Genomic DNA, 19,708 nt, shown 5'->3' with positions numbered 1-19,708 from the left:
GTGGTTTGATGGGTGCTGCTGGCGCCAGCGCGGGGCTGAAACAAAACCTGCTCCCTCCTCCCCGAGCACGGCGCTGACTGACGGCTCCTGCTCCCTCCGGCCAGCAAGACTCGGGCCTCCTGCAGCCAGGCACGGCCAGCCAGCTCCCGGAAAGCATTGCCTCCCTGGAGATGTCCAACAAGGTAATTTGAGGATCATGGTGAGGGACGGAAGCCAGCTGGCAGCGAGCAGCCAGAGTCCGTGCTCAGGAGAGCCTGAAATAGCCCAAGAGAGCCCGGGGAAAGAGGCAACACAGGAGCACCCCAGACAGTCCACGGGGATTAAGGAAACTCAGAGGTGACATAGCCACCCTGAAAGCACCCGAGAAAGTCACTGGTGAGAGATGTCAAGAGAGTCCAAACCTGCTCAGAGAAACTGGGGGGAAAAAACCTCTAGGGAGATCCCAGGGGAGCTCAAGTGATGCTAAGAGGGGTCCAGAGAGATCAGGAAAGCCCAGCCAAATCCAAGAGAGCACCCAAGAGCTGAACCCAGGGAGCCCAGAGCACCCAGGAAAGCACAGGACTACCCCAGAGGGCCAAAGGCCCCAAAAAACCCTCAGCAATTCCAAGAAAGTCAGAGTGAAGGTGTTGCCGCATAGTCTAAAATCAGCTCTGCAGCACCCTGGGCGAGAGGAAGGAGTGGCGTGCAGCTGGGCTGGACGTGGTGGGGAACAGGAGGGAGGTGGGAACGCACCAAGGTGACCACCCGACCTGTGGGGCCAGCTCACCCCTTTGGGGACAGCACTGTCAGTGCCCCCAACACTTAGTGCATCAATGAGGAGGTGGCAGGAGCACCCCCCCAGGGCACAGCTGAGGTCACAGGAGTCTGAGCGTGTCTCCCCCTCCAGCAGGCTCAGCCTCTTCCAGTAAAAACTAAGTCCAATGTGTCTTATGAGTTATTCCTTTGGGTGACACTACTGAGAGGCTGCAAGACCTGAGGGACACTGAAATCCTGGAAGGACCCCAGACAGCCCAAAAGACACTGAGATAACCCCAGAGAGCTCAGGGGGACCCAAGGGAGACCAGCCAGAAGAGCAAGAGTCACCGAGAGCCCCTCTGTCATCCAGTGGGATGACAAGGGAACCCAAGATGAAGAGAAAAGTCTCCAACTGGGGGAACCCAGGAGTTGGGAGGCAATCCTGCAGCTAGGATGGAGCTGCTGGCGAGCAGCTTTCAACAGCCTCTTACTGCTGTAGAGCTCTGCTCACGCCCTCCGAGCTGCTCCGTGCCTCTGCAAAGCTCATCTCAGCTGCTGTCACCGGCTCTGCAGAGCGCAGGAGAGGCATCAAAAACTCTAACTGCCTGCAAGACTCTTCCACTGAGATACTTGCAAGCTCTTCTAAACTACTCAAACCCCTCCAAGCCCATCAAACTCCGCAAAACCACTCCGACCAGCTTGAAACCTCCTCTGAACAGAGGTAAGCAGGCCTGGCCAGGTCCACGGCCACGTTTCTGCACTGGCTCTCGGCAGCCTGCCCCTGAAGGTCAGGGGGAAGGAGACCTTGTGGCACCAGCCCAGTGCTGGGGACAGGGACCCTCCTCGAGGCAGGTCACAGCCCTGAGCACACAGAGGAAGTAAATAGCCCCAGACCTGCACCAGGGATCCCGGAGCGGGGGTCCTCCGGTGGGACTGAGCTCCGCTGTGCTCACAGCTGTGCTAGACAGCGCGGCCCGAGAGGGCTGCAGAAAGTGGAAGGAAAGGTTGTTACGGCGAGTGTGGGACTGGGCTGTGACTCGGGGACTTCCCCTCTTCATCTGAACATCCTCCTCAAGGTCGCTGTCAGCAGGGCCCAGCCTAATCGCTCCTGCACCGGCCGGGGTGCGAGCTGCCCCACGCAGCCCCCGGCTCCATCCACAGCCCCCTCCACAGCTGCCCCACGCAGCCCCCAGCCCCGGGGTGTGCAGGGCCCAGGGAGGGCTCAGCCAGGGATACCAAGAGCCCTAAGGAAATAATTTCCCCACTTACCCTTCCCCAAGCCACAACCACCAAATAAACGTGCCTCCTCTTCAAGACTGTACACCGAAGTCTCCTAGAAAAAAGGACCAAGCACTGCGCCTGGGCTTCGTTTTTCCCTTAGAAGAGAACAGTGACAAGACATTTAGACGTTGCTTAAACTGTACAAGCAGATTTTTCTAGCGGCAGGAAAAAGGTTCTGGCTCAGAGTAACAAGAGGTCACAAGAATTCTTGAAGGAAAACTACTTGCAGATAGAGGCATTGTTAAATACATATAGTACAGAATGGGTTATGACAACATTACCCCCTCAGGTTGACTTAAACATTTCATCTTCCCTGCAGCAATTTCATAGCTTTCTTGGGCAAGATTCTGCAAGCAGTCTGAGGGAGTATGTAATGGTGCAATATCATGTCTTCAAACATCTGCATTTTCACTTGCAGAAACCACAGCCATCGATCTCAAATCAGCCATCCAGAAGCACCATCCCACCACGGTGGGGGAAGCAGAGACAAACACTGATAGAGTGTTTATTGCAACAGGATTTTATTAAATATTTTCGTTTTTGTAGAAAAAAAGCAAGCTTAAAATTGTAAATACACTGCATGCTAAGAAAACAGAAACTGATTCACCACATTGCTGTAAAACACATTTCTTCGCACTTTCTCAGTTTTTGAAGCTGCAAGATGGGCCACAGGTAGATTTGGTCCCAGGGGGGGAATGCCAAACTGCAGAGCTTGTGCGCTTGAAATATCGAGGTTTGCTCTTGCCAAAAATATCCTCCAGCTTAGGGCTTGGAATTAGCCCAAAGACTTGGTCAACATTTACTGGGTGATAGTATTGGTGTAAAATGGCTTCATTAAGCTGAGCTCCTATGGAAACAACCATCAGAGAAGCAGTCTTATAAATAAGCTTTCAGTGCTTTGCTTAAGGTGCCCTTTAACTGTCCTGCAGGCTCTAGGGGACTCTTCCACACCCAAAATTACCTGTACAGTATTACACGTTTCCTGCTCATTGCAAAGCTTTGAGCCCCACACTCATCCTCAGGTTGCCAGCAGCGCTTAAGTCACTCCAGGAAGACGGGCTGCCTCGTGGCACCCCGGGATCCAAACACATGCATGGACTTTAACTTCAGCACAAGAGTAAAGCAGCTCCAGCACCCCCGGCCGCTCAGCACCAGCAGCTGCCAGCACTGCTCGAGCCTCACACGCTCCTGGACGGTGCTTTGGGGAAGCTGAGATTGCACCAAGTGAATCTGGAAAGCTCCAGCTTCCCAGGGAGGGAATTAAAAGGAAACCGAACCAAACGGCACCTACCATCAGCCCAGGCAGGGACAGGCTTCCGAGGGTCATTCTCATCATCTGTGGAGTCATCGCTGTTCAGATCCATCCCGTAGTTATTTTTGTCTACCTCTGGGGATCTGGATTGCTTTGTGCCCTTCGGGAGCCGCAGGTAGGGTGTGGGGATAGATTTCTGAAACCACCGAGACAGCAGGAGCTGCAGGCACAGTCTGATTACCAGAGCCATGCAGCCTGAGCCCTCGCAGGCACCCCAAAGCTCTGGCACCAGCAAGACAAACAGACTGTGCTGAAGTCCCAGCTTGGATCCCACAGCCAGATGCTGCAGAGGTATTTAGGCAGTACCCTCACACTGAGCACAAGCCACGAGCGAAGAGGTGAGCTCCCGAGGCCACATTCTGGGCAAGGAACTTCACTGTACTGAGGGGTAACCAGAAGTAAGAGCTGACAGCAGACTTCCTAGAGCAGATGCACTATTCACACTCATTTGCATCCCTAGTTCAAAAAACAGGTCAACTGCCTGTGTACAGGAAGCCTTTCACCTACACGTTAGCTGGAACACCTGTAATATTTCTGCTTGACAAGTAACTTGGGTTGAGATTTTTGGTAAAGCCCTTACAGCTTTTTATTTTATTACTGAGCTTTGCTTTGAAACCACGGCCCACCGAAAGGCCGAGCTGCAGCAGGGACTGCAAACCGCAGAGCTCAAACAGCTGCTTGCCTACCCTGCAGCTTCCAAGCTGCCAGGCAGTGCCAGCCAGTCCGCAGCCAGGAGGAAGCCAGGGCTCTGCTTCACATCGAAGCTGCGGGCCAGAACAGCGCAAAACAGAGCCTGGAGATCCCCCCCCCCCTCCACCCCAGGGCTTTGTGCTGCGGAGCTGGGATCACCAGAAGGCCTGACAGTCGTGTGCAGCACAGGAGTGCCTAAAGGTGCTGACTGGAGAGCAAACCAGGAAGGCAACCTGAGTTCTGCAGGACTTTGCATTAAGGGAATGCAGAAATATACACACATCAGCACAAGTACAAAACCTGTCACTGTGCTCAGCAGCTTGATAACTACTTCTAAACCTTTGCCCCTCCTGTTTTTTGTAGAAAATCCTTAGAAGAACATAGCGTGTATGTCTAAATACTTGGCTTTTGCACACAGGGTGCTACCACTCAAACCTTTCCACATGTTTCACAGCAAGTCCGGTTTTCATTCTTTAGAGCTCTGACATGAGTCACTGCATGGAGAAGTCGAGCAGGAAGAAGAGGAGCCAGTCAGCCCCAGGACAAGAGAGTTTACTGGCAGAGGCACTGCTCAAGTCTGATTGAGCAGCTTTTTCCTCCACCCCTCCAGTTACCAGGTTTAAGCAGCTCCAACTCAGAGGCTCTGGAGACCAGCGGGCCAGATTCAGGGTGGCTGCGGTGCTGAGCTGACGCCTCATGACGTGCTGCCATCCTGTGGCCATTTCCAGCATCTTTCTCCCAAGATAAAACACGTTTTACCTTCAGGTTCCCCCGGTGCTGAGCTCTCGGCCAAGCACCCAAGACGACAGACATACCCATCCTCTGCACAGATGCCTGTTAAACCACAACAGCCTACACTCAAGGATTTCATTTCCTGCTCCCTCACTGATGGGTAATAAATCTGCAGGCTGGCTCCAAACCACAGGAGCCAATTAGACACCACAGACTCATGTTATTTGAGGGCTCTGCTGGAAGCAGAACTCACCTTTACAGCTCTGCTCAGCCATGTGCCAGAGGCAGCGGTCCATGCTTCTACTTCCTTGATTTTTTTCTCCACTCCCAGCCACTTCTGGGGCTCCTGCAGACCATCTTCCTTCTGTTAAGAAACAAGAATTAAGTCATTCTTCATTCATGTTCACCCAAGCAAAACCACCAGACTATCTCTGGAATTGAGCCATATTTTCTGGAAGCCTTGAAAAAAATCCTCAGTCCCTCTGTGTTGTCTTCTACAGAAAGAAACACTACAAGACTCATAGATAAAGCAACTCCCATCTTTGCTCAGATGCAGATCAACAAAGTCTCTAGAGCCCATGCTCACCTTTACTACTTTGAGCCAGGGATTAGGAGCCACAGCAATGCATTCTGGTTGCTTGTCTCTCTCCTCCTGCCCAGGCAGCTGCTGCAGCTCTTTTGGGCTCCCTTCCTCCTAACAAAGGGAGGTTTTGCACTGCTTAAGCTCCTTTTCAACCCAAACCACTTTTTTCCAGGCATTTCTTCTCCCATACTACTCAGTAGGGAAGAGCTAACAGGAGGGCAAGAGCCACAAGCACTTGGAATTACATCCAACTTCTCTCTTATCTGAAGGAGCTTTTCTGTGGCTCACTCCAGCACAGTTGCTGGCAACATATGAAGAATTTAGTCCTTCATTAAAATTATATAGCACAAATAGGAGTTTGAATGTCATGGACCTAGTGAGTAAGAGCAGCAAGAGCAAATACAGGAGGAGGAATTTATCCTTAAGGGGAATAGCATTCGGGGGTTTGATTTCTTACTAATGAAGAAGGCAGAAGAAAGAGTGATGTTAAGGGTAGAGAGTGGTAGGAAAATGTTACTGTGATATTTTGAGACAAACAGCTTTGACTTTAAGCCGTAACATTCTTTGTATAAGTGCAAATGAAGTTACATGAAGCCATATGATACCTGAAGTTTGTTATGGGTATCACATCCTCCAAATACAGTGAATGAATGTAGTAGGAAAAAAAAAAATCTCTTACTAATTTCCATATTCATTTAAGTATCAGTGAATGCCATTTGGAGGTATTCTTCAAAGTGCCATTGTATGGCTGTCATCCATCTTGTGATGGGGCTGAGAAGGCTCACCTGTGAACAAGAAAACAGTCAACCCCAACTTTATCAACATTTGGCTTATTCTTGCACAAACCCCAAATCCTTACACTAAGATGTCTGGCTTATTATTGGTTTTATTTTATTTGTTCCTCTAAGTAAAACAGCCAACGTTAAAACCTTAAACAGTAACACAGCACTTGGAAAGCAAGTCTGATCTTAAAATAAGGCTGTGCATCCCCCGTCTCACTAGTTTTACAACAGAGAAGTTGTTCTAAGACCATTTCAACTCCCCACCTTTATGTTTTTTTCAGTAAGCAGTGCTGACTCCAGCTGTGGTTTGGGGGCCTTCTCTTTCCCTCGCTGTTTGTGATCCCTGGGGGGGGAAAAAAAAAAAAAAAAAAAAAATCTACAAATTAGTTATAGAGGAAAGCATGCCTGCCTGCCCCCCCCAAGCGTTCTTATAGCCTCCTGCTTCAGCAGCCCAAACCTTTGGGGCAGCCTGACACTCACACCAGCCTCCCAGTTTCAGCAGTACTATTTATATTTGCTGCTTCACCATGCCTGTTGCCAAGTCCCCTCCACCAAGACAGAAACTAGCTAATACCTCTCCTTCACCTCTTCCACCTGTTGCTGCTCTACAAGATTTTTCAGTTCCAAGACTTTCATTCTTTTTTCTTTCACTTCATCCTCTCTCCTCTGCAGTGGTTCTTGCTGCTCAAATTCATCTTTCTCCTGAAGAAGAAAGAAGAAAATGTTTGTAACCCTCCAGCTCAGGTGAGGAAAGATGGGAGGATATGAAGCGACTGCTTTGAGACAACCTGTGCTAGTTATATCCCATGCTTACTAGTAGTTATATCCCACGCTCACCTCCAGTGGCCTATCAGTTGGGTGGTCTCTCCCTTCTGACCCACAGGTAACCCTTGTGTTCAAGCCCAGCAGCAACTGTCTAACCAGAAAGCTTGCAGCATGGACCCCAAAACCCCTGCATCAGGAGCGGCAGCAACCTCTCCCTGTCCAGCCAGAACAGTGCACGGGTTCCCTGCTACTCCCTTCCTCTTCCACATGCAGGAGGGACCTAGAGTTGCTCTTACCACCCTCAGCGCTTTCTGCTTCCGTGCATCAGCTTCCCCATGCTTCTTCGACAGTTTTCTCTTGCTCCATTCCTCTGCTGCTTTCTCTTCCCGCGCTTGAGAGGTGCGCACCTGGGAAAGCCACACGTCTGCTTCACTGCCCCCGAGGACACACCTCAGCCTCATCCAAGCAGAGGACGAGGACTGCTGCTGAAGCCTGGGATATTCCAGGTCCTAGTGAGACCGAGCCCAACACCCAGCAAGCAGCACACGTGCACTGGATTTAGCGCCAACCTCGTGCACCAGGTCCACCACTTACGACAGCCTATGTCAAAAGACACCCGTCGCTTGGAGCGACAGGAGAAAGGAGCACAGAGACCTTTACAGGACCCCAAAATACATGCCTCCACCTTGTAAGTGATTCTCTGCAGAACAAAGGGCTCTAGTGTCTGGTTTCTGCTTTGCCTGCAGTGCTGCTGCTGACTGACGACAGCGTGAACTGGGGACGTGAAAGCTGACTCAGCCCCAGAGACACGGTTCCCTCACTGGAGCTCTCAGTCCCAGCAGAAGCACTAGCATGTCTGCAGCAGCAGACTAGCTGGGGCTGGGTGTACTTCTGGCTGCTCTGGTTTTGGGAAAGGCTGAAAGGCGCATGATTTATTTGTTTTTTAAGGCTGACCCCTTCCAAAGGTCACTTAAGTCCACCCCCCCAAAATGAGCAACCATCCTTCTCCCAAAGGCTGCTAGGGCTCCAGGTCAGTCAGACAAAGCCTCCCTCAATCCCACAGAACTTGCACTGTTGTAAAGAATCAGCAACACCGTCTGCATGCAGCCACCACCAACCCATCCCAATGTGCCCTTCACCTTCTAACCGTCCTCAAAAGAGGGCCAGACAAGGCTTTAAACCACAAATGTGATAAATACACACAGACCCAAGCCTACTAGTGATGAGCATCCCTTGTATGCTTGGTAGCCGTTTTTTCCCACCACATCTTTGCAACCCCTGCAAGCACTGTGGCTTTGCTGCCTGTAGTGTTTTGTGTGAACAGCTCACTGAGCACGCTGTAAGCTAAGGCTGTCTCATCTGCAGGGCCTGGCTGCAGGACAGCCAAGGGATGCTGCCACATTCCTTGAATGCAAAGCGCCATAAGCACTGCGTGTTGGAACAGGAATGTTTAGAAGCACTGCAGAGGTATGGGGAACAAAAGCCTCCTCGTTAGACAAAGAATTTGTGTCTCTGATGCAGACTTACCCACCACCTGATTAGTCACCACCAGCAACAACCCTATGCTTGCACGTATCACGGCAGTGGCGTGTTTGCACTCCCCTTGGTCTCACAGCTCACCAAGATCATGTCACTGCACTGAGTGGGTCCAAGGTTTGGCCAGCCTTCTCACCTTCTCGTCATTCTGTAAAATCCTCTGCTCCATCCGCTTTTTCTTCTCTTCTTCCATTTGTTCCACCCGCTCCCGAGCCTGCAGTGCCTTCCTCAAACGCTCTTCCCTCTTCCTGGGCAGTGTGTGTGCAAGAGGGACTTGTTAGCTTTGTCTGCTCTAGCACAGAGGATGATGGGGGAACAGGGATTTACGATGGTAATTGGCAATAACAGTTATTTTGCTTGACTTGCTTTGGCTGAGCTTAGCCCCAGCTCACTTCTGGTTTAAGTTCAGACATTAGCAAGCAGGTGCTTTGCACCAATGCAGTTCTTGCTGCCACGAGCCATAAACAGTAAGGCTCGGGGTGCCCAGGCAGCATCATTTGCAAAATTCCCCTTCTGAGGGGGAGGCATAAAGCTGGGTACAGCCGTGCTGTCCAGCTGGCCAGAAAGGGCTCCAGGGCCATTCTGTGCTGAACCAGGGAAGGAGAAGGAGGGAAGGGGCCCAACTCACTGCTTCATTTCTGCCTGCCGCCGTCTCTTTTCCTCCTCCACTTTCTTTTTCCTCTGTTCCTCAGCCTCTTGCTTCTTCCTGAGGCTTTCCAGTCTCTGCCGTTCCTTCTCCTGAAGGTAGATGAGTTCAGACTGTACCAATTGCTGAGGCTTGTTTCTACCCTCAGGCTGCTTGTGCACAGGCAGCTAGAGGCTAGGCAGCCTGCTAAACAAAGAAGCCACTGTCAAAGTCATTCACCCACACACCGGGATGGGAAGTGAAGAAACAACTCGGGTTTGGCAACAGTGCTTATTCAGCTAATAAGAGCAGAAGAGTCACGGGTATGGGAGGGAAACACCTCAGTCCTTCAGCTGCAGAGAATAGGTTTAGGCAAGGAGCAGCACACTCCTGCTGTAGGTAACCACCTGTAGCAAATGCTCCTTGCCTGGGATGGTGTTACCTACTCCAGCAGCTGGGAGAACAGGGGAGGAGGAGCAGCGCAAGTAGTCTTGCTTAGAGGCCAAAAGGTTTCCGAGCAGTTCCCAGCCCCAGCAGAACACACCTGCAGAGAGATCCTGCCACCTCACCCCTGGCGTGGCCTGCTTATTTGGACAGTGAGCTGCATGGATGCCAGCGTGAGGGGGAAGAGCTCAGTGCCTGTGAGGCAAGAAGCAGAGCCGTTGTAATCTTCCAGCCCCACCGTTAAGGGTCTCATTACTTACAACAAAGTCTCCCTGTTGAGAAGAGGCATAAAAATGATTAAGGGCTTGGAAGTAACACAAGAACCCACTTCACAGCACACCCACCCCGTTCTTAGCTGCAGCTCCTTACCAGTATGTGGTAGAGCGCCCACTGCCTGACCCCACACTGCCTGTCTTTCTGCCCTGCAGCCACCAATTATGAAAGACACAAGGGCAGATTCCCACTGCAAAGAGAAAAGCTTCCCACTTTCCTATGGTTCAAAAGCCCCAGAATATAAAAAAAGTTTCTGCTGCCTGCAGATAGAGCAGCTGAGATTTCTCTGCATATCAGGAAGGTTTAAGAATTGGTGCCAAAGACCCCCAGCCAATAATAGTGTGTGTGGACAGGCGATTCAAAGCAACACCAACCACCTTCCCTTCCCTGGGGAGGCTGAAGTAGATTTGTGAGGCCAGTTTGCTACGAGGACCTGCACTGATCCATGGTCACAGATGGAACTAGGAATATGTTTATGCTTCCCTAAGCAAACAGTCACTCCTGCCACTCCCCCAGACTCGATCCCCTCCTCCAGCGCTGCGAGGGAAGGCGGGACTCTGACACACCTTAAGATCAGGCCGGGTGGAAGTGTTGCGTTTGATGAAGTTCTTTATGACACCCCCACGTCCTGTGGGCCCCGGGCTCGCGAGCAGCTGGTTTCGCTGCACAGCTTGCAGGAAGTTTTTCAGTGGTCTGACAACCTAAGGGAAGAAGTAGGGAAGTCAGTACCTGCCAGGTAAAGGGAGAGAGGGTCATGGCACCCACTCACCTTCCTAGCTGGAGAGGAAGAAGGTGGAGTCTGGTTTGCTGAATTCTTGTACTTGTCATCCAAAGGGGAAAGAGCATGACCCGCTGGCCGTTGCCCATTCTGTGTAACACCCACTGCCTGTTTATAGCTTCTTGTCCTGGTGGCATTAGCAAGAGGCACGTTAGGTGACCGTCACGTGCTGCTGCTTCACTGCAGTCAGGGCACAATCCAGCAGCAACCCTGAGGAAGGCTGCAGATCCCGACCCACCACACTGTGCTAAGCATACACGTGAACAGAGATTACTGTTACTCCCCTTCCCATCCACCAGCCGCAGCAAATTCACTCCAGCAAAACCAGGACAGGAGACTGAGGGCAAAGCTAAAAGCAGTTGAAATCTCACGTGAAACACCAGCAATACAAGCAGTGAGGAAACAAGTCAGGTATTCCAGATGCTTGCACATGATAAAAATAAATAGGTCAGTCACCTACTCACACTGCCTTCTGAAACTACTCCTGGACCACCCCTTTATGAGCCACTCAGTCACATCTAAGCTGTAAGTTAACTGTACTGTCTTGGTCCCCTTTGCTGGATTGTGCATGAACTCCTGTGTTTGCTACCCAAGCCAGGCCTGGGTCCCAGACCCAAACAAGGCTCAAGAAGTCACAAGGAACTCCCAGGAGACAAGGTTTGGCCAAAGAAGATTTCAAAACTCCACTGGAAGGAGGGATGGGAATGGTAGGGAAACAAACACCCAAAGCTTTTTAAAACAAATTACTTAAAAGGCCAGGCCTGAGTCCTTCCAGACCACTGGCTCATTCCTCCTCCTTGCAAATGTCTCATACCAGCTGCATGAGGGATTCTCCTGGGACTTGGCACAGTGGTGCTGTTCTTGGTTCACGTTCTGGGGTTCACTGTTTGGATTTACACAGATTCCTGTGAAGAAACCTGTAGTTAGCACCACGTGCAAGGCATCCTGCAAGGCCCTGGTTCTGGTCTCTAGCTCTCGTGTGCTCAGAGCCCTGTGGCATGTAATCAAACTGAGAAACCAGAAGCCTGGATGGCTACCTGGAATATCAGTGTTGTACATGTACCCCACGAAGCATGCTGTAGTACACATCCCACACAGACCCTTCTGAACAGGCACAACCTGTCTCATCAAAACGCCTTTGGCTACTCTTCCCTCCAGTCCAGCTACAGCTGCTTATCAGATCCTACAGCTCCCACAGGGGATAAATAGAAAGCCTGACTCTCTCCCTCTCCTTGCTTCAAGGCACAGTAAATAAACAAGGCCTGCAAATCCTCATATAACCCAGAGGAAAAGGTTGTCAAGGCACTTTAACAGAACATTACACTACATGGAAGATTCCAGGTCTAAGAGCAATCTAATTTCAAAGTATCCCCACTCACTATGCAGGTTGAATTTAGACAAGACAGCGTTTGTCTAAATGCTTGGACACATTTAGAAGATGTACTTGTTTATCTAATTGCATGTCTCACCTCTTCATGAGATCCAAAGTTTACCTGAAACACTACCTTGACTGGTCAGAGGTGGTTCTGTTTCAGCACAACTCCCAGATTTTCCACAAACCCTCATGTTGACACCCTGGTCTGTGTATCTCTGGGGCTTTGTGCAAGAAAAGGAAGACCAACTCGAAGTTACCTTCCTTGTTCCCTGCCTGCTGCTCAGGAGTAGATAAGTGCTGTGCAGGAGGGCTGGCAGCTTGTGTACTTTTGCTTGAAATGAGGACGTCTTCAGGAGTCTGCAGGAAAGGGAAACACACATTCTCTTAGCTCAGTTGCTCCAAAGGACAAGGCCACCATGGACATGCTGCCCTGAAAAAGCCAGTCACTTCCAACTGCACTCCAACTGCTAGGCCAGGGTCTGCTTCTCTCTCAACTAGAGCTGTGATGCACAAGGCGCTGACTGCCTCATTTCAGTAACAGGGGCCTGCTCATGAAACACCAGCCTCTGCAGGAAGGACAGCTGCCCAGCACTTCCCAACCAGAGCAGGAGCTTTACTGAACCTGGACTCCAAAGTCAAAGTGCCTTGAGAATGACAAGCAGCTTTTATACACCTTGGAGACACCTATTTCCAAACTACAGATACTCCAGTCTTGAAAGACAAGTCCCTGTCAAGTGTGTTTCAGGCTACGAGATCATTAGGTGTTTCAAGTACCATTACGGTATATTCACAGTAGGACAAGCAGGAAAAGTCACTGCAGCACAGCATCCTAGCATGCCAGGAGGCTGCACGCACACAGGCCGTGCTTTCCCCTCCCTGCTAAGACCCAGAGCAGAGCCACGAGCCCATTCCTGCTGCTGCCTCCCTGCAGCCCCAGGGAGCTGCTCTGAAGCAGACCCCACCCCTCTCTGCTGGGCTGTTTTCACCTCAGCTGGTTCACAACATGACCACACAAGCTGTTTTCCTCAGCTCAGAGGAGGGGATAGGTTTCTTTGTCCTGCGAGCACTGCAGGCTTATGCTAGCTTGTTGCATGCACAGCCTCAGTGGCTAAGGAAAGCACATTTCCGTGAACTGCCCTCCTGATTTGTGTAGCTCCAACCAGCCACGCAACAGTCGGGCTAAGAATACACAGTCAATTACTGTGCTCCGCTGAGAGGCAAAAGCTTGCTGACTCCTGGGAACCTGGCCAAGCACCTCCAAGGCTCCATCTTGAAGAGGCCTTATCAAGGCACAAAATGTCTCTGCCCACCAGGAGCCTGAGCGCCAACCGGCTTAACTGGCTGCCTGAGCACTACAAGGGCAGCACTGTCCAGGCTGGCAGCCCCTTCGCTGAGCCTGAAGGGACGGGACAGAACGATCCTTGGCCACATTCCCTGCTCCCAGTGGCAATGCCCAGCAAAAGGCAAGAAGATGTCCAGACAGTTTGTAGGTTGTTCCTTAGAACTTACCTTTTCACTCGAGGGATTCTGTTCCAGCCCAGGTCTGTAAAAGAAGAGCTACTTTAATTATTTCAACTCTCCAAAGGGTGAGTTACAGGTGATAAAAGTATGATGGAGCCAGCATATGGGACCCCAAAGAAAGTGCAGGTGAATCTAGGTACATCCAGAGGCAGAAGCCTGATTCTGCCAGGCCACACAGAAGTGGAGCTGTAAATTCTTCTGACAGACCATTCCATTGCATTACTGGACACCACACTGATGAGCTTTGTCCCCTTCTGCAGAACTTCCACGTGGTAGGTAAAAAGGAAGCTCTGTGAGCCTCAGGCTGAGCGACTCTGACCTGTGCACCTTTTGGGTCAGACCACAGCTGACCGCCTGCCAGCACCACCAGCCAGATGAAGGCTGGTTACAGGTGGGAATCCCAGGATGTAATTCACACGATGCCAGCCAACACCAGGCAGCGGCACCGCTGGCAGCCTCAGCAGGCCTTACAGCCTAGGCTGGACCCCATCCTAGTGCAGTGCTGAACCTCACCGTGCTCTGAAATGGACTTCAGAAAATGATGGGCTGTGCCTGAACAGCACAAACTTTGAAATATCAACCAGCCCCAGGTGACATCATCACCTGAACACTCTGTTACAAAACCAGTCTTATGTCTGTACTGTAAAAGCAACCCATATAACTTCTGTGCAGGGTTTTCTGTGGTTTCTTCCTGTCTGCTTTACATGGTAGCCTCACCTCACACTGCTGGTCACATCTTCCACAAAAACCTCCAAGGCGCTTTGACCTGAAGGAAAAAAACATAAGTCAGCTTGGAGATTTCATTGTGAGGCTTCCCAACAGCAGCAGTGTGTGCGTGGTAGAGCTCAGGTCTCTGTGCAGGCTTTCGTCCCAGGGAACACGCTGATTGCTCATCTCAGCTTTCCACACCAGCACTACCACCTCCCTCGAGTGTCACTGACAAACTGGTGTAGGCTGGGAAGGCAGAGAACTGAAGCAGCAGCTCCTCTGCCTGCAGACTGCTCCAGCTGCACAAACATGCTCTTGCCTGTGTCAGAGATAGCGTTTCCCAGTCAATTGACTTCAGCTCCTGCCTCTCTACACGGTTTTATGCAGCGATTTGGTGGATTTAGGCTGATTTCATTCCCCCCATACCACCACTTAGCTGAAAGTGTTATAACAAGTGCCTAGATACAGTGTGACTCAAAGCTGACAAAACTAAATACCAAAGGCCTCAGTGCTTTATTAGAAGCCAATCTGATTTCACAAGAAATGATTTTAGAAAGTCCAAATAGCAAAACCTTCCCATGAGCAGTGGGAACAGAGGATATGAGGAGTTTAGTGCTACCAGGAATAGCCTGGATTTCTGAATCTTGTTTCCTACAATGACTGTGCTATTTGATTCTCAGTCCATCCACTCTGCCCTCACCCAAAAAGCACTTAAGATCCCCTGCCAATTTCAGCCAAATTTCAGGGGTGGAGACATTCAGTTCCTATAGATTTTTTAGGGAGTTGGCAGAAGACACACAAATTAAAGCCCCACCCCTGGGAATGGAATAGTCTCTTCTGATCGGCCAAACCACACATGTGACTAGAACCAGCCAGACCGCATTTTCCCTTTCACTCTTGTTTTTTTTGCCCATCCACAACTTATGTAACCCAACCTTCAGTCCCTGTGCCTATGCCCCAGCTGACACTTCCTTCACCTGCTGCAGAAAAACATGGCCTGAGACTTGGTCCAACAGCAGACGAGGACCTGAAGATTGCACCCCACACAGGTGGAAACCACAAGGCCTCTCGACAAGGAGCCCAAGAGAAGTCAGAGACAGAGTTAATACGGATGAGCAGCTCCACAGCTCAAAGCCAAGGAGCTGATTCAGCCAAATGAATGCACTCTGCAACTGAAAGAAACTTACAGCTCACTCTGCTGGAGGCAGAGGATGATTCTCGTGCCGCTGCCTTCTTTGAAATGGCCCTGCTGATAGACCTCCGGATCATGCTCTCTCTTTTGCCTGCTAGTGAATATTTTTCTGCCAAGGAGGCCCTAGAACTCCTGTGGGGACCACCCACAAAGCTTCGGCGGCCAGAGCAACGGCGTGTTTTGGATTTTACAGTAGTTATTTTACTGTCAGAGTCCTGGAAAAAGACTTTTTTGAAGCCTTGAGGAAACCGGTGTCCTTGGAGCACGGCAGGATCTGCATTTCTAGCAGTCTTGGGAGTGGAGGTACTTGCTCTTCCTTTGGGGGCCTCCTCCCCGTCCCTTGCTGTCTGGTCGCCAGGGCTCGCAGCGACAGAAGACACATCGTGCAGCTCAGTGGCTGCATCCCCCCTGGGCAACTGGTCCTCCATAACAGCCTCACCGACGGTATCGCCACTACCCGCACCCCAAGGGCAGCCCTGGCAATCCTTCTGCATCACAGGAGCTTGTGCTTCTGCCGGCCGTTTCCCAGTCAGTGCTGGGAGCTCGGTTTTAACACTGGCCTGAGACCTCACTGCACAGTTGGCCACGGACACCTCTTCCCCCTGAGGACAGGGGTTCTGGGATTGTTCTTTGCTGTGGCGCCTCTGGGAACTTGGCTTGGAAGACACTGGCTTGCTGCTGCTTCTTCTTCTGGACAACCTTAAATAAAAAAAATTTTCAACAAAGCGATGAAGAAGTCTCCCATTCCCAAATATTTTTTAGAGGACAAAAGCAGACAACAAGTTTTGAAGTGAACCTGCAGGCTTTGTCCCTCCACCATTCCCCCTCACAACCCATGTCTATTCACTGGTGAAATGCAGGAGCTGAACCTTGAGAGCTCCCAGATGCACTCTGGCAGATCTAGCTGGAACAATTTAGAAATTGCTGCTTAGTGCTCTCTGATGCCTGCAAGATGTTTCTTTTTTGCTGGATGTTACACCTCTATACCATAGGCAGGAAGAAGGCAGGGCACTTGCCCTCACTGCCACCACCTGAGCTATCAGCCTGGCATGCTAGAATTCACAAATAAAGGTTGCATCGTACAGACACAAACTGCAGCAGCTGAGGTAACAGGACACGCATTGCTCTTTGTGGATCGTAACCCACAGGCCCAGGGGGAGCTGACACCAGGGGACAGTGAAGTCATACTGGTACAACCAACCCCACTCTGCCTCGAGCAAAGTACAGACATCCACGCACGGGGCGATTTTGGATCACAGATATCACAGTCACTCTGTGTGGAAGTCTACCCTGTAGAGATCTCCAAGACCCCGGGTAGAAACAGAAGGCTGTGCTGCTCAGTACAAAACACATCCCAAGCACTGGGGAGGCAGGGACCCAAGTGCTGAGAAAACATCCATGGTTCTAGAGTTTGCGAACAGGCTGGGAAGCAGCAATGCTGCCACACACGTGGTACCTGACAGCATAATCCTGAGGAAGGCAACAAAAAAAATGCCTGTAGGACTCATGAATTCTTCAAATTACTGTTCTTTACGAGAAAAATTATCAGGTCTGTCTCTAGCTTTATTGCTTCTGTTAAACCTCACCAACTACAGAGATGCTTGGGGAACTTGAGCAGTAAAGTCCTCTTTGCTGCACTAGGTAACTTGCCATGAGAGGATGGAGTCATGCACTTGACAAGTCAAGGAGATCAGGCGAACAAATCCAAAACCAAAGGACATCTTTGGTTGTCCAGAAGAAAGCAGCTTCTGATGCCAAAGTGACCCGGAGGTAGCCAGGTAAAGGGTGGAGATTGGGGACAAAGATGAAATGGAGAGCAGACATGGAAGTGTGCAACAGCGAGAAAAGACAGCTAAGAAAACCCACTATGGTGTAAGAACAAGGTGTGGCACCGCCTGGTGCATGACCACCAGCAAGCAGTGACTTGGCCTACTGACAGTATTCAAGTTGATACCCTCTGCCCTCCTTCTAGACTTGTTCTCTTAATTCCTCATTCTAACCTCTAGCAAGAAGAGGGACTTTTTGCTAGAGTTAACAAAACCAGACCAAGTGGGAAATGTGTAATTAACAACACACTAAGAAATGGGTTTTAAAATACATACTGAGAAAAACAGAGCAAGGAAAACAACAATGGCCTGACCCTGCAGGATGGAGCACAACGTGCTGAACTGCAGCATGAACTTCCTGTTGACGAACGACCAGGCATTTTGTCGCATCAGCAGATCTTTCTCAAAACTAAGTTTAAATGAGAAAAAAATACATGCAAGACTTGTCTTCTTCAGGGGAGCAATCCAGCTGCTACCTGAAAACTAACAGTATGTCTTAAGAGCTCTCCCGGTTTAGAGCTGCAACATTTTCTTCTCCTGCCCTCCTTCACCACACACACGCATGAACTTCCCACGCTTCCTTACTATTCTTGCTGTTCTCTCCATCCTCCATGTCTGGTTTCTGACAGTCTTTTAGTTCTAACTCTTCCTGTCCAAATTCTGTGGGTTTCTCACCATGGTTATCAAAATTTAAGTGCCTTAGCGCATAAACAGTTTACTACTGTGCGCCCAGTGATGAGGTTTGGGTCATGCTACAGTGGCTGTCTGCATGCCAACCCTCAGCTCACAACATATGCTGCTCTGAAGGGCACCTTAACTGCCTTTCCACTGGCCATGAGATGAGAGCAGATACACAGTCAGCTACCATGAAGCAGTGGCATCGGGGAAGTTAATTAGCATCACAGCCATCCCTGACTACACATGCAATTAAATCATGCCCTACACCATCCTGCCTTGGCATCTGTTTGCAGGCAACTGTTGTCTACTTAGGACTAGTTTTAAAAACCTCAATTAGGCTTGGCTATAAGCAAATCATTTGGAAATTCCACTTCAGTTTCACTGCTAATCCCTTTTAGCCTTTCCGCCTGCCAGTTCAAACAACCACCATGGACACTCCGCTTCTGAACGTCACTGGTAGCAAGCTCCATTTTCAGGATCTCTCAGGCACCAGCACAAAGGTTTAGGGAACGAACACCATTATCAACCTCAGGCCAAAAAATCTTGCTGAAACAAAATTAAATCAAACAAAACCCAAATCCAAACAGGCAAGAAAATAGAGTATTTATTATTCTTTGTTTCTAATCAGACAAAAAAAAAAAAAAAGTGAAGGAAACCAGCTGACTATCCCCAACTTTTAGAAGAATCAAAACACTGATTGATCTTAACATGGCCTTTTAAATGCATTTGCTAACTCAGGGAATAAAGCAGCTATTTTATGTTCTCATGTACATGAAAACAGTTGTTGTTTCACTCTTAAACGCTGTGGCAGAGCCAGAACAAACCGACTCACCCACCTCCTCCTGTTTGGCTCCTTATTTTCATCATTCAGGCAGGAGGACTGCCTTTTCTTGGGACGTCTTCTCTGTGATGGCGTTTTGGGCATTAATTCAGGCTCAGCCCCGAAGTTGCTGTTGAACAGACAAATGCAGCTTGCTTCCCCTAGCCGCCTAAAGCAACACTGCCCACAAAACAAGGGTCCCTCACCGATGCGTGCTGGGTGAGGAACAAGGTGCAAAAAGCACCTGGCAGCGTTGGCCCGAGGGCTGCTGAACACACAGCTACCCGAAATCAGCTGCTCAGCTGTGAGGCCCAGCGCCCAGCACGCCTCGCACCCGAGCGGGCCCTGCAGCAGCTCGGAGCACCGAGCCTCGCGCCCACGGGGGCGGGGAGCGCCCCCCCAGACCTGCCGGCTCGCCGGGGGGATGGCGAGGCCTCCCCTGAGGGCAGCCCCTACCTATCCAGCATCCTCACGCCCTGCTCCTCCACCTCCTGCAGCCAGACCAAGCGCTTGTGCTCGGCATCGCGGAGGAAGCGGGACAGCCGCTGCCCGCAGAGTTCCAGCAGCCGCACGGGCCCGCCGGCCCCCGCCATGGCCCCCGCCTGGAACACAGGGAGAGGGGAAGGCTCGAGGGGCGCCGGCGACGCCCCCGGCCCGCTCCCTGCCTCGGAGCGGGGCGTGAGGGCGGGCCGGGGCTCGGTGCCGCACCCCCGGCGGGCACAACCCCACAAACTCGGGTCCGAAGGACGCCCCCCTTCCCCCTGGGGCAGCGCAGCCCCCAGACCCACCGCCTCACACACACAGCTTCAGCCTTCACCAATCACACTGCAGGCCCCCCCAGGGCACGGCCTCTCATTAGCCACTGCCGACGCCCATCACTCTCCCACCGCTAAAACCCCCACCGCCTGCCCCTCCGAGTCCCGCCTTCCACGCTGGGCTCTCCGCGGCCGCAGAGGCTAGAGGGCGGGGGAGGGCGATTTTAAGCGCTCCCGTATCGCCTCGCAGCCAATGGGGAGGGCGCGCTGGGGAGCGGCGCGGCGGCGATAGGCTGA

The 19,708-nt window shown here is 51.1% G+C and overlaps 1 protein-coding gene across 6 annotated transcripts; it reads right to left on the bottom strand.

Annotated features, from left to right (window-relative positions):
- Positions 1–2,343: 2,343 nt before the first annotated feature.
- On the bottom strand, positions 2,344–19,655 carry LOC104360038 (inner centromere protein-like). Of its 6 annotated transcripts, none has more exons than XM_042785234.1 (18): positions 19,559–19,655; positions 18,673–18,786; positions 15,328–16,031; positions 14,150–14,198; positions 13,421–13,454; positions 12,169–12,268; positions 11,351–11,441; positions 10,528–10,663; positions 10,325–10,459; positions 9,746–9,757; positions 9,045–9,154; positions 8,553–8,664; positions 7,177–7,287; positions 6,690–6,817; positions 6,380–6,458; positions 5,004–5,114; positions 3,308–3,464; positions 2,347–2,863 (listed from the first exon to the last, which is right to left on the bottom strand). In XM_042785234.1, the coding sequence occupies exons 2-18, from the start codon at positions 18,759–18,761 to the stop codon at positions 2,658–2,660; spliced, it is 2,364 nt and encodes a 787-aa protein (XP_042641168.1). In that variant the 5' UTR covers positions 18,762–18,786; positions 19,559–19,655; the 3' UTR covers positions 2,347–2,657. The 6 variants fall into 6 exon arrangements, with proteins under 6 accessions (XP_032849043.2, XP_042641168.1, XP_032849041.2 ...); XM_032993150.2 differs by lacking the exon at positions 19,559–19,655 and adding an exon at positions 19,113–19,549; XM_032993153.2 differs by lacking the exon at positions 19,559–19,655 and adding an exon at positions 19,113–19,225 and having other exon boundaries at positions 18,669–18,786.
- Positions 19,656–19,708: the final 53 nt, after the last annotated feature.

Source organism: Tyto alba, unplaced genomic scaffold (assembly GCF_018691265.1).
Source record: "Tyto alba isolate M040663 unplaced genomic scaffold, T.alba_DEE_v4.0 Super-Scaffold_8, whole genome shotgun sequence".
NCBI classification, from domain to species: Eukaryota; Metazoa; Chordata; class Aves; order Strigiformes; family Tytonidae; genus Tyto; species Tyto alba.
Note: the sequence above shows the minus strand (reverse complement) of the source record. Positions and strands in the feature narration are given on the sequence as shown.

What these genes read in the sequence shown, in the direction of transcription:
- LOC104360038 (XM_032993150.2), bottom strand. Translation starts at nt 19,249, where the DNA reads ATGGCGGGGGCCGGCGGGCCCGTGCGGCTGCTGGAACTCTGCGGGCAG. An exon ending in GATGTGACCAGCAGTGTGAG is followed by an intron (nt 13,455 to 14,149) that starts GTGAGGCTACCA and finishes CTTCTTTTACAG; the next exon opens with ACCTGGGCTGGAACAGAATC. An exon ending in TTTTACAGAATGACGAGAAG is followed by an intron (nt 7,288 to 8,552) that starts GTGAGAAGGCTG and finishes TGGCTTTCCCAG; the next exon opens with GTGCGCACCTCTCAAGCGCG.